The 14,202-nt window shown below is 42.7% G+C and overlaps 1 protein-coding gene across 1 annotated transcript; it reads left to right on the top strand.

Annotated features, from left to right (window-relative positions):
• The first annotated feature begins 868 nt into the window (after window positions 1–868).
• On the top strand, window positions 869–14,019 carry LOC119730121 (suppressor of tumorigenicity 14 protein-like). The gene is made up of 11 exons (XM_038202897.1): window positions 869–973; window positions 1,621–1,723; window positions 4,900–5,037; window positions 6,333–6,449; window positions 8,277–8,393; window positions 8,930–9,046; window positions 9,719–9,916; window positions 10,291–10,489; window positions 11,261–11,520; window positions 12,013–12,161; window positions 13,100–14,019. The coding sequence occupies exons 1-11, from the start codon at window positions 869–871 to the stop codon at window positions 13,286–13,288; spliced, it is 1,692 nt and encodes a 563-aa protein (XP_038058825.1). The 3' UTR covers window positions 13,289–14,019.
• The last annotated feature ends 183 nt before the right edge of the window (window positions 14,020–14,202 follow it).

Below are 14,202 nucleotides of genomic sequence, written 5' to 3'. Positions count from 1 at the left end.
TATATACATTTTGGTACTAAGCTGGTATTTTTTATGGAAATACATGTACTTACAATAATTACATACAATATTTCACTACTGAAACCTTGTAGCCTATGTTGTACATATACTTTTTTTTATTATGAGTGTAAATCATTTATAATCTACTTCTACAACTTTATTTTAATGTCACAATAAAATAATAATGGGAATATATATAATTATTTTTATATAGAATTTGTTTTTAATGCACAATACTTTTCATGATAGGCTTACTGAGAAACGCACATAGAGCTATATTAAATTTAATATAGCTCTATGGAAACGCATTATATGTACCAATATCGTATGATTTTTCCTATCAACTAAAAATGCACCTAGACTCTTTAAAAAATTTTTTTTTTTTTAATGTTTACCAAATTCATAAACGCTACCGTTAGTCCTGAACGTGTTTCATTCCATCACAGTATTTTATTTTTGGTCATATCAGTGCTTATTGCATCCATGCAAATTGTATATACTCAATGTCAACCACGTATGTGCCCTTCATCAACATGATTTAATAACAGACTCAATGAGGCGCACATAAATTGTCTAGTTTAGTGGACTGTACAGTTGTTTTCAATTTCAACCATCGTTATATGGGTGTTTGTGGTATAACATTGCTATTATGGGCGAAATACTAATTTAAAATATCTGAATAAAATAACAGCGGCCTATTTTGTTGTTATTATCGGGTGGTACACGCGTCCATGCAAGGTCGTTTAGCCAATTTTTGTCTTGGTCTGTTCAATAAAAGGCGCCTGTGGCTCATGTGGAGCCCACATTTCAACGTTGGGCATGGCACGCAGTGTGTCTCGGTGGAAGGACAAGTTCCGAATTTGGTAAAATGGATCTGCAGCTTGGCTTCCTCGTGGTTCTGTTTGCTTTCTCAATTCTTGGGATAAATATTGGAGAGGTTTCGGCCAAGTTCAACTGGCGTTCAATACGGAGGGTAAGCTTCTTTCAATGTCACTGGTTTCTTTGGGGGGGGGCGGGGTCTCAAAAAAATTCAGAAGGTTAGGTTGTCATTTTGATGATTTTATTTCCTCTACTTCGGAGGAGGAGGATGTTTAGAATTGTTGGATTTCTTTTTATAAATTGAAAACCAAAAGGTATACAAAGGGGACTAAGGACGTTTTCCCCCAAAGTAGTCACGTGATGATTTATATTAAATCATTCACCCGATCCACCCGATTCGACCATTGTTTGCTCGTTTATCGTGGAGTTTTCATAAATGAATACTGTGTTTACTTTGTTTCATGGGTTTACAAAATAATGACCTGAGTACCAAAATTCGCTTGTTTCTTTTTCGCTTATACATGTTTTAATTTCAGTAATCTCATATGAAAAGTATATAATTGGACGTTTTAATCAAATACATGTAGGCCTAGCATCGTTTAAAATAATTTTCTAAGTTTACTTTTTTTCTAAGGTTCTTTTCGTGAGACAAAGAGGGTGTTAGTTTCTGTTAGGTATAGAAATAGTGGAATAAATTACCGTATATCTTATTGAAAAAGATACAAAAGATATCTAGATAACAACTGGAAGGCTTGGAGATCGAGATTGATCGTGTTGATGTGTTGCTTTTTTTTCTTGTAGAATTTGAGGTTTCTTGGTGAGGAACCACGTGGTCACCGCGGCGGTATTCGGCGGCCCGCGCTTGTCCCTCGTTCCGAACATCGACACACCAACACCCGATCTCGTGAGTAATTAATAACTAGGGATGGAGTGTCATGGCGAGTGGTTAGGACTCAAGCTCTGTGGTGTTTCCGATCAGCAGAGTGTGGGTTCGAGTCCCGGTCTTGACACTTGTGTCCTTAAGCAAGACACTTAACCGTTATTGCTTTGTCCTTCGGATGGGACGTCAAGCCGTAGCTCCCGTGTGTTATGTAATACACGTTAAAGAACCCAGTAACATTTACCGCTAAGAGAAGGGTTTTGCCCCGGTGTTTCTGGCAGCTAGTGGCTGCTTAATGCGCCGCAGCACCTTGTAAACCCTGATGGGGTGCTACATAAAATGGGTTTCATATGTCAAATACTTCAATTACCTGTCTTTACAAAAAAAAAAAAAAATCATTAGCGCCTTGAGTACCGGTACCTAATTGTACGTGCGCTATATAAGTCTCCGGTATTAACGACGGTGGGCAAACTGTCCAAGATACTTATGAAAAAATTGCTCCTTCGCACAGTTGCATATTTTTGTTTCTGTTTATCGCTTTGTCATGGGAATGGTGTACAGCCGACAACTGTTTTTGAAATTTTCCGACCGGCTGTGGGAATTCAAAAAGCCGGGGTGACATTCTATAGGCCATGGGTACTTTTAATTTTCGTGAACGTTTTTTTTTTTATAGGGAGTTTGATTATTGTAGCCGGTAAATGTGTGTACTTGTTGTGTAGACCAATTGGGCTGAAACGAAATGATTGAATGATTGAAGTCTCTCGAAAGGCATTTCAAATCCGCTTGGAATTTAAGAATATTAAAAGGACCAACAGATATCACTTTCATATTTTTTGTTCAAGCGGGGAAATTGTATTCATTCTTTCATCTATTTTTAGACTTTTCATAGCGCCCTGTCTGATCCCACATAATGCTCGTTCATTCCCCAAAGAACCAAATCCGGAAAAGTTCCAGGTCATGGTACGGGTAAACACACTTTAACTCTCCTAGGTGCAAATTCACCCCTGGGCATTTTGATACAGGTTGAAATCCTGTTTGAGTAGGCCTGTGATACCGAAAGTCATATCGCGGGTGAGGTGCAACGACAAAAAACTGAATAGACATATTTACTTTCCAGAGTCCAAACCGGCGGCGAATACAATGACGTCCCGATCGAACAATCTTTCCTCTTCCTGTTGGGTGTTTTTTGTTGACTGTTTTGATACCCAATTTGATTGTAATAGTGGGACTCTCTGATGGCTCAATGATACCCACTTTGGTTTTGAGTGTCCCACGTCACTCTAAAGCAGATTAGAAGCCCACGACTATACTTTAGCACACGCGTATAAATAGAATTTAGAAAGGACCAAGTTACCTTTGGCACTGTGCCCGATAACGCGCTGCACGCAATGTCAGACTCCCACAACAACATCTAGGCCTATAATTTACCTCAACAAGTATCAAAAGTACTTGGAGGTTATCTTAGTCATCGATGCGCTAGTCACGAATTAAATCATTTATGTGGTAAGACCTGATCTAACTTTAAGAAAGTGATGAGTGGAAAACTTGGTGGGTTTTTTCGGAAGGAAGGCACGTCGCCAGTTTCCAGCGAATGTTGTGTCGCCAGTTTCCAGAGAATGTTGTGTAGACGTTCAACAAACTGTGTACGCCCTGGGGAATGGACTTGATCGTTTTCATATGCCTCTTTCTTGAAATAAGGCGGATGTATAGATGCGTTGACAAATGTTTACGGGCCCCGCGAGGTTCACCTCACAGCTCGCCCTTAATATTACCACTTCTGCTTAAAACATACAAGCAAAACATAGCAGACAGAAACAAAACTTCACCTCTTTTTTTCTCCTCCATATTATGAAGCCCGGGAAGGGACAGGGCGGAAATGTTTTTTGTAATTTGCTAATTCGTTCCCACGAATTGCTTACTCGTTCCCACAAATTACTAATTCGTTCGCACGAATTGCTAACTTGTTCGCACGAATTGCTATTTCGTTCGCACGAATTGCTATTTCGTTCGCACGAATTGCTATTTCGTTCCCACGAATTGCTAAATTGTTCGCACGAATTGCTATTTCGTTCCCACGATTTTCTAATTCGTGGGAACGAATTGCTAACTCGTGGATCCGGGAACACGTTGTAATTCGTGGGAACGAGCTGGAAATTCGTGCGAACCAGTTAGCAATTCGTGGGAACGAATTAGCAAATTACAAAAAAATATTTCCACCCTGTCCCTTTCCGGGCTTCATACCTCTTGTGCGTTTGGGTTTTAATTTTTGAGGTTTTGGGCCAATTTGAATTTTGGTTTTGAAACTTTTGGTTTTGTTTTGTGTTACTTAAGTTGTTTGTTTGAATTTGTGGTTGGAGGTTTGCTTTGGGCCGTATTCGGGTTTGTGTTATAGGTTGGGGGTAAGTATAGGGTTTGGGTTTGGGGCTTTTTGTGTGGGTTTTTTGGCCTTGGTTTGTGTTTCGGTTATGTGGGTTTAGCTTTGGCGGTGAGTTTGGGTTATAAGGTTTGGCCCTGCATACTGCAGGGTTCCGGTCTGTATTATGGTTTGCTATTGGTAAAGGATTGTGATTCTATTTAATTTTGGTTTGATTTATTACTTCGTTTTGGGTTTGACTTTGGGTTTGGGTGGCTGTTCGGAGTTGGGCGTTGGGTTGAGGTTAGAGTATATTGTGGTTTAACCCTAAAGGGGCCGGGTTATTTTGACCATCTCTCAGCCGGGGGGGGCGGATTCCGCCCCCCCCTAAGATCTCGGCCATCGAGTGACGAAAAATTTTGAAACTCCACACATGCATAGAGCAACTCTTCCTAAACATGCCCAAGAAATTTCATGACTATAGGTCAAAGGGTTTTGGAATTATGGCTAATTAATTATTCATATGTATGAATGGCAATTCTGCTCGATGTACACGATGTATATGCGAAAATTCAGTTTTCACGGCGCGTAGCGCCGGAAAATTTTTCGCTACGGGCCAACCCGTGGTCCGATTTTTATGTTTTTGGTATCAAAAGATGCGCAAAGCTCGAGGCTAAAAAGTCATATCAGCTTGGGTCGCGAAAAAAAATTTTTTAGAAGCTATCGCGGAAAATGTTGAGGGGGGGGCGGATTCCGCCCCCCCCCGGCCCTTTTAGGGTTAAGCTAGGCCTTGGTTTGAGTTTAAGTTTGGTTGTCTGATCTGTTCTCTCTGTTTCTGCCGATGAAGGTTCAAACTCCGCGGGCCAGCAATCTCACCGATGTCCTGGCTATCGCTTTGCCTGCACGTACACCCATCAGTGCATCAGTAAATCCTGGCGATGTGACGGCTATCATGATTGTTGGGACGGCTCGGATGAAATTGAATGTTAGTTCAATGATTTACTAAAATGATCAGTGCACATATTTACTTAATATTAGAATATGTATGTTTGCTCTTATCAGTTTCTATGGTCATGCGTCTGTATGTGTCTAAAAATAAAATGGGGGGGGGGGGGTCGTGTTCACATCGTTTGCTTACTTTATACATTTCGTTTCCACGCAAGTTCCTAGTGTGCATATAATGTTTAACCCGACAAAAACTTGACCAGAAAAAAAAATAAAACAAAGTGTATGAGCTGACAAAATCTAACATGTCACCGTGACACAATTAAGATGAGATTTGAATGTGAAGACTTCTGTTTGTTAAACTCCCTTTTCAGCCTCATAAGTTGTTGTAGTGTTTGACTAGATAGTACACTAATTTGCACGGCCCATAGGATGTCTTTGCTATATTTTGCTCTTGATTTGAAAATACTGTGGGGCTTTGTTATCATTTGCTGATTTTTGTTTGTGCAGTATATTGAATTTTGTGTTCGTTGTGTGGTCGGACCAACTTTATGTCCCCCCAAAAGTGTCGTCTGTCTGTTTTTACAATAACTACAAAACCACGAGGTCAATTTTGAAAATTGTTGGTTGTGCAGATAGCCTTGTCCTCAACCCCTATAAGTTTCATTTGATTTCAGTCACGCATCACTGCACAATTTTCAATTGATCACAACAACGTTTTTGGACAATGTGACCAAGTTCCTTGCCTTATTCACTTTCAGTGCTGACTGGTTTTATGTAAGCTTTGCAAAATCCTGCATGCTCTGAAAAAAAGGCTGATGTGGTTTGGGATTGGAATCATTTGCCCTTGAGCATTAAACTGAGGTCTTGCCTTGATGACTGATATCCAGGCAAATTATTCCAATCCCTTTGCAGCCCTTTTTCACAACATGCAGGATTTTACACAGCTTACTTAACACAGCACTGAAATTGAATAAGGCAAGGAACTTTAATTGGTCACAGTGTCCAAAAATGTTGTTGTGATCAATTGATGATTGTGTAAGGATGCGTGACTGGAATTAAATGAAAGTTATATTGGGGTTGAGGCCAAGTATCTGCACAACCAAACATTTTCAAAATTGACCTCATGGTTTTGCAGTTATTGTAAAAACAGTCAGACGGCCCCTTTTGGGGGGGATATACCGTATAGATCGAATGCATTCAGCAGCCATCTTTGAGGTGTGTTTGTTTGTGTTAATTCATTATCAATTAATGCACAAGAGATCTACACATGCGTTACGTATCCCGGGGAGAACCATTATGGCAAACGATCTATATAAACGTTTGTGCACGCAGGCAGCAAGTGTTACTCCCATGAATTTGAATGCCAGAACGGAGGTTGCGTCCAGTCCCGTGATCGATGCGATGGTTACAACGACTGCGGCGATGAGAGTGATGAAAGCTTCCTAAAATGTAAGCACTGTAGGGAGGGGAGGTTAAAGGGGTGGGGCCAAGGGCACATGTCGTTACGGTCAGTGGCGTAGCCACGGGGGGGGGGGGGGGGCGAGGGGGGCGACAGCCTTCCCCCATGAAACCTTGTCGCCCCCCAGTCCCCCCCCCCCCCCCCCCCCCACTGAGATTTTGAGTTTCTAAAAAAATTATCATTGATCTACATGACGCCCCCCCCATGAAATGTTCCAGCCCCCCCCCCCCCCAGCGCCCCCCCCCCCCCTGAAAAATTCCTGGCTACGCCACTGGTTACGGTTTGATATTTTCGTTGAATGGAAACGCTGTTCAAGGCGGCCATACTATTTGAAAAGAATGGCACCTCTTTCTAATCTGAACACCTGACATTTCCGCCTCGTTGGGTAAATTATGACGGGATATTTGTTGCAGGGCCGCAGGGGCGAATCCAAATTGAAATCAAGGGGTGGGTTTAGCAGGCATTTGTTGTGTTTTGCTGCATGGCCTTCCTATTTTCTTCCGGACAAAACGGGGCATTAGACGCCCCTGATATAGATTCACCACTGGGCCGTGTGTATATATCCCATGACACTCTGCTTCATTCTATTCGTTTTTCGTTGGGATTTCTGTCAGTACTCGGAATGAATGGTTTACCCAGTTTTTTGGGTTTTAACTTCGTGTTTCGTCAAAAAAGAAAAATCTTTAGACAATGACAATTTCCTGAAGGGAAAAAGTCCTTTCAGTTAGTGGCGGGTCTACGGAGAAGGGGAGGGGTTAACTCCCCCTTCATCTTAAGCCAAACATGCACTTAACATGTCGTGGGTTCTATTTGGGCCTTTTTTTCCGGGTCGAAATCACTCATTTCCGGGTCAAAATGACACTTCTCAATAGTCATTTTCTGGGTCATTTTGACCATGAAAAGTGGCATTGTGACCCCGCAAAGTGTCAGCCTAAATGAAATCCGAATTCCGGGTCAACTTCTGACCCGGACACTGTGTTGATCCGCCGCGCCCCCATGCCTTCGGTGCCGCTATAGGTGTTCCTGATAACTTTTCCAATGCATTGGGGCTGGGGCATGTTTGATAAAACCTGGCTGGCTTTGTGTTGTAATTGATACAGGGTGAGCCAAAACGAGCGGAACCCAAACCCCAAAAATTATATTTCACATTTAAAAAAACAGTAGCACCAAAAAAAATAATGACTGGAAAGCCAATTCATAAGCTACTTTTAGACGAAAAAAATACTGATATTGCTCAATCCGATTCAAAGAACTTCACCATTTAAACGGAATGACCCTAATAGCTTTTTCGTCCAAGAAAAGCAATTTATTGTGAATTCTGACTGTTTTTCTTTGGAACAATAAAGAAAATGACACAGAAAACTTGTTTGGACAACTGTCAACAACTGTAGTACAAAGTATCTTCATTATTAACAACCCTGAGTAGGCAAAGAATATGATTTATAAAATCCACTTTTTTTGAAAAGACGGGCTTTCAGAAGGACTTTGTTGAACATTTTTAACTTTCAACTTAGGTTTTATCGCTGGTGATGTTTGAAGACAATATTGTGACGGCGATTCTTAAAATCGCATTTTTGGACGAAAGAGGTTTAAGGGTCATTGTGTTAAAATGGTGATATTCTTCGAACGGATTGAGCAATTTCAGGGTTTTTTTATCTAAAAGTAGCTTATGAAATTGGCTTTCCAGTAATTATTATTTTTATTGCTACATATTTTTTTAAACAAGAAGTAAAAATTTTGAGGCTTGGGTTCCGCTTTTTTTTTTACTCACCCTGTATAAAACAATCACTTTGTTCAACTGTCTGATCCTGATTTAGGTGGAGTATGCGATGCGGAGACGGAGTTTGCGTGTAAGAACAACGGACGATGCATACCACGTGACTGGTCATGTGACTATTATGACGACTGCCTGGATTTCAGTGACGAGGATTACTGTAAGATTAAAATTGTCATGTATAACCAACAAATAGGCGCTTTGAAATATTTACTCTTATTTTACCAAACTAATTAGATGGGGTCTGGGCCTTTTTGCTAGGATGTTACCTCAATCCTCCAATTGGCCTCATGAACAAATAGCATATAGGCCTAGCCTCAATCCTGCAAATTCCTCCATTATTTCTTGAATAATGGTCCGTGGAGGGGTGACCACTGCCTAAATCCTGCAAAATCCTGCAGCAGTGACTGTCAATATGTTGAGGCTTGGCCAGTGACATCCTGGAGCAGTACGGAGGATTTCAAGCATAATCCAGGCCTATATTTATGCATGGCTGAGCAAAAACAACACAAGGTCCGGCCCACGACCTTGACAAAGTGCATCCTACGAAATCAGTAACGCGCTTTTGCCATGTAACCTCAATCCTCCAAATTCCTCCACTTTGGCAAAGAGGATTTTGAAGGATTCAGGGCGGTAAGGGTTAACAAAAAATAGAGTATGTTTCGCATGTATCCGTTTAATTCTCGCATTTCGTAGGTTATAACGGTGGTTACAATGGAATTTACGTCAACGCTGAGGTTGGGGAAACGAGTACAGTCGCTACCACAACGCCCTCTCGTGTCACAACAGAGCCATCAACAACACCAAAACCAGGTACACGCAATTGCGTCCGAATTACTTGGTTATGGATGTAAATAATACACGGGTCTATGGGAAAAAACATGCAGCCGCTTCCATAGACGCGGGCGTCATTTTCCAGCCGAAGTCAAATATTTCGGACACTCCCCGGCCTAAGCCAAGTCGAGCATTCGCTACCGCGCATGTGCCAACTCGCCTTCACGCCAGTTTTTCGGATATGAACCACAAACTATCAACATAATCCAAAATCCTGTGGCACAATTCAAGTTGCTTGCACGAAATATCGATTTGGCTTATTGAAAAGTCAGTGGGCTAAAGCACATACGGTGGGCTCATTTTCATGGCTTTGATTTGTTGTGGGCTGCTAGCTCCGGGTGGCGGATGCAATGGCCTGCCAGAGCCATCATCTCCTCTCCCTGATCATGGATTACACAATAATTATTGCAAGGGATTTTAGGTTGTGCGTAATACAGAACTACCTTATTCTGAGGGTGTAACCTGCTATGGGTCCGCGTTGCGGGAAGCAATATTGGGGGCTTCTGTTTTGGAGGGGCTTGAGTTTCAACCAATATAAAAGTCTTATACATAGGCCTATAAACTGTTGGGCAGAATTCCTTGGTCAGCAGTGCTAATTTGCCCTGACTGTGCACCAGCAAGCACGTTCATTCCCTTGCCCTCTCCACCCAGTGTCCTGTGACTGGTCTACATGGGGAAGCTGGAGCCTGTGCACGGCCAATATCTGCTACGCTGAGCGGAGGAACCGGACCCGTACCTGCCCGTGCGGAGACGGCAACTGCCCCACGCCGGACGCCGACAATGCAGGTAGCGGTACCGGTGACCGGGAGCACAGGATGTGCCCGCTGCAGAATTGTCCAGAGGAGGCCGGTGAGTTGAAAGGATTCTGTTGGTAGATTGTGTTAGCAGATTTTAGCGGGAAACCAGTGCTGATAAAGGAAGCTCTTTACGTCTATCTACATGAAGATGATGGAAGAAGGCTGCACTCTGAAAAGTGATCCCTGGTAAGATTTGACCCGAAATCCGCTTTCTGTTTGGCCTTTTCAAACCCTTGGCAAAAGCTTCATTCTGACCCCCAAAAGTGTCAATTTTGACCCTGAAATGTGTCAGGTCCAATAATAAAACCGGATTCCAGGTCAATCTTACCCTGGCCTTTATAGGGGTGTGTATCGTCATAATGCATGCAGCAAAAGTAGTGGATTTCTCAGGCATTCGGCGATTAAATGTTTTCATTAACTTTACAGATTCTGGATGCGGTACCCACGCCACTTTGGGGTCCCTCTTCTCCGCACGAATCGTCGGAGGTGAGAGTGCGACTCCGGGGGAGTGGCCCTGGCAGGCTCAGCTCCGTATCAAGGACAGCGCCGGTCATTTCAACTACGTCTGTGGTGGGTCGCTTGTGGACTGGCGGTTCGTGGTGACTGCCGCTCATTGCTTCGTGGGGTAAGAAGATGCCGACTTAAGTGTTGCACTTGTCTCGTTTAGGATGATGACGATGGTGACGGAGCAGCGATAACCGTTTGACAATGATGACGGAACAACGCTGAAAATGACTCATGAAAGGGCTTCATGACGCTGACAGTGATTTTGGTTCAATGATGAAAATTGTGTACGATCATGATTCGATAGTGATGACCATTGACTGTAGAATTTTGATGACGAAGTTACGACCGTCGCTGTGAAAAGATTCCTTTTTCAAATTCGTTTACTGGCCCGATCAGCTCTCTTATTCATTTTGTATAGGTGGATTACAAATCTCCAAAAATCAAGTTAACTCTCTTTTAAACAAACATTATTGTTTATAGCAGTACCTGGAGAGTGGTGCGGTATATGGTTGTGTTTTACGTTCTGTGTAATAATAATAATAATAATAATGATAACTGGATTTATAGAGCGCCAAATTGCCAAAGGATGCAAGGCGCTGAAACAAAGAAAAAAGAACTACAGAAAGAACAACAGAAAAACATTGATTTGACGTTACTTTCGGAAAATAAACATCGGAATTATGTTCTTAAAAAGTTTTTTTAGGCGGAAATGCGTGACTCGCGAGTCACGAGTCTCTAGCGTCAAGTCTGAGTCATGATGGTAGAGTCCGAATCGGAGTCCGAGTCTTATTGCAGAAATTACTCGAGTCGAGTCCGAGTCACCTAAATAGCGACTTGACGGACTCGAGTCCGAGTCCTGGACTCAATTCCTACATACTGATCTCCACAGGTCCAGCAACCCATCTAATTGGTTGGTAATTCTTGGCCGTCACCACGTTGACTCAGGAGGCACACAGTTCACCATCTCAGACATCATCATCCACGAAGACTACAACAGCGGAACCTCGGAGCACGATCTAGCCCTCCTGGTGCTGAGCGAGCCGGCCAGGCCATCACGGACCGTCAACACGGTGTGTCTGGACGAATCGGGCGAGAAGTACTTCGGCAAGGAGTCCAACTGCTACATCACTGGATGGGGGTACACCTCGTGTGAGTGCTTGTATTCTCAGTAAAAAGCCTCTTCCGAATCTCTTGCCCAGTGCTATTATTTGTCTAGATCTCCGACACTTTTACTTGGGCACATGCTGACAGTAGTCGTAGCTGTAGCCCAGGAGGCCCGATTTTGGACACGACATAATTATTATGAGCCTTGCAAAAGTGAAATCTGTGCCTTATCCGAAAGAAAAATCAACAGAATTAAAGTTTATTTGACCAGGGGTTTTGTTCGGCGAAGTCGTCAAATGCATTGCAAGCTAAATTGAAGCGGATTGAAATCATAGTAGTTTCTTTTTCACCTCTTTGTCGATCTTTGTCGACTTCTTTGTCGATTCGCCGCAGGAGGTTAATTTTTTTTTTTAACATACCTAACAATGTATGTTTTCGACCTCACCGGCACCAATCCCACTATAGGTTATTGAAGGCAAACAACAAGATTTTCAACTCTACTATATTATAAAGGACCTTATTTTTTTATCTGGAAAGTTCAAGGAACTACCTCCGCTACACTCCAAGAGGCCAACGTACCCCTAATACCTTATGACGTATGCACCAAACCGGAAGTCTACGGTCAAATGATGCTACCCTCAATGCAGTGCGCTGGATATTTGGAAGGCGGGGTAGACTCTTGTCAGGTGAAACAACCATTCCTCATTAGTTCTCTCTAAAGTTGCTTTGCCTAAGTCGGCGATATCTGCCGGATCGGATAATGGCTCTCCACTGTTCCCTGTCCCCCATAGCAGCCGGTAATTCTTCTTACAGTTTTAGGAAGCCTGTATCGTGACAAAATGATGTCCACGTAGGTGGTATTCGGTCTTCCTGTGGATCGTCTGCCATGGGAGGGAGTCCAGAGCACCAGGCTACTGCCGGTAATGGGCTCAGGATGCCTGTGACAGTGCCCCGCAAATCTTAGTCTCCTTGCCCTGATCTTGTCTCTGATCTGAAGTACGTATATCGTTTAATTGATAACGGCAAACACAAAGCCGAGGCCACTGACGGGTGCAAGGGCGGATCCAGGGGCGGGGGGGGGGGGGGGCAACGGGGGCCATGCCCCCCCCCTCCCCCCCAAAAAAAAACCGAATCCAATTGTTGTTGTTTTTAAAGTGACGTCGCAATAAAGGCAGGCACTGCGTACACCACCATCTATCTTTTCCTTAAAAAAATGGTTAACAGGGTCCGAAGTTGCCTCAGATCGCACCATGCACAGAGCATCAAGAATCCCCCCAAAATTCCGCGCCCTTAAGCGGGCCTCGAACCCCACTTCGTATTTTTTTTAGTCCCACTTTTTGGGGGACCAACATTTGTTTTGGCCCTCCAAAAATTGTGATCTGATCCGCCCTTCGGAGGGTGTGCATGGACTACAAAATATAGGGACGATAGATAGAAAGAATGAAGAAGTCTTAAAACGTTTACATTTTGTCTGAATGAGTATAGGTGGAAGGGAAGCAAGATAAAGAAGTTCCACAAAGAGAGAAAGATTGAGGGGGAAATAACTTGACGAATATCTCGCATTGTGCAGTGGTGTAAGCAGCCAATTACTGTCCTTGTGACGTTAAAACCATTCATTTTTCAGGGTGATTCTGGTGGTCCTCTAGTCTGCACGGCGACGGATTCAACCAATGGGAAGGCTCGTTACTACCTGGTCGGGGCCACCAGCTGGGGAATCTCGTGCGCAGACAAGAACCACCCGGGCGTCTATACCAAAATTGCCGACTACACTGATTGGCTGAGGAGGCAAATGGATGACCACCCTCCGCCGTAGAGGGAGTCTTATAACAACACTGCCAAGTCTCTCTTCTTTGTTGTCTGTGTCTGATTCTCTCTGTCTGCTTGGTCAGTGACTTGATTTTGTGCGTAGGCCAATAGAGCACTAAAACTGAAATCGTTTTAATTGGCTTTTGTTTTTGTTTTGTTTGTTTGTTTGTTGCTTTTACGATCTCTTATTTTACTTAAGTATCTTTGGATTAGCACGTGTACGTATTTTTTTCTTTGCATACTTCGATTATGTGTAACGTCTTTCTTCGCACCACATTATGCCTTTGATCATTGTTCTAGGAAACGTGACGATTGTGGTGATCCAATGACGTCTTTATCCTCGCCAAGTTAGTCTAAATTTGTCCGTCCATAGTTAGAAGATCAGTCAAGGCCTTTTACTTTGCTCCGACGGGGAGAGTTATATCTGTCTGTCTTTGAATACATGGAATAAATGCTTCTCAAGTCAATCAATTAGCTTTAGAGGAATGGGGAAAACAAAGTTCATGTACATACATACATGTAGAACAGTGAAATTTGATAGAAATGTGAAGGTCTTTATAATCGGACATGTCGTAATTTATACTGTTATAATATTGTACAAATACTATTTGGTCACGTGCTCCTCATTTTTCCCATCCTTATATGCAAGGAATCAAACTGACATATTTACACTGCCATTCGGTGGTTTTCATAGACCGCTTTTTTGTAGATGCACATGATCACTGCCATTTCTGTGATGTTTATGGACCATGTTTAGATCGAAGTGTAATTTTCGTGAATTAATTACTTAAATAAACTTAAAATCAGTAACCCAAATGCTTTGCAAGTTCATTTTCATTTACTGATGGGCGATGAACCGTCGCTGCTAAGGATCAAACTTTCATTTGTTTATTAGAATCTATAGTTTTGTTGTAGTTGACG

Source organism: Patiria miniata, unplaced genomic scaffold (assembly GCF_015706575.1).
Source record: "Patiria miniata isolate m_02_andy unplaced genomic scaffold, ASM1570657v1 HiC_scaffold_22, whole genome shotgun sequence".
NCBI lineage: Eukaryota > Metazoa > Echinodermata > Asteroidea > Valvatida > Asterinidae > Patiria > Patiria miniata.
This window is presented reverse-complemented; position numbering and strand designations above follow the sequence as displayed.

Bases quoted from the DNA above. Each gene is read 5' to 3' on its own strand.
- LOC119730121 (XM_038202897.1), top strand. From the start codon at position 869: ATGGATCTGCAGCTTGGCTTCCTCGTGGTTCTGTTTGCTTTCTCAATT. The intron at 10,490-11,260 runs GTAAGAAGATGC...TGATCTCCACAG, and splicing joins GCCGCTCATTGCTTCGTGGG to GTCCAGCAACCCATCTAATT. The intron at 11,521-12,012 runs GTGAGTGCTTGT...TTATCTGGAAAG, and splicing joins TGGATGGGGGTACACCTCGT to TTCAAGGAACTACCTCCGCT.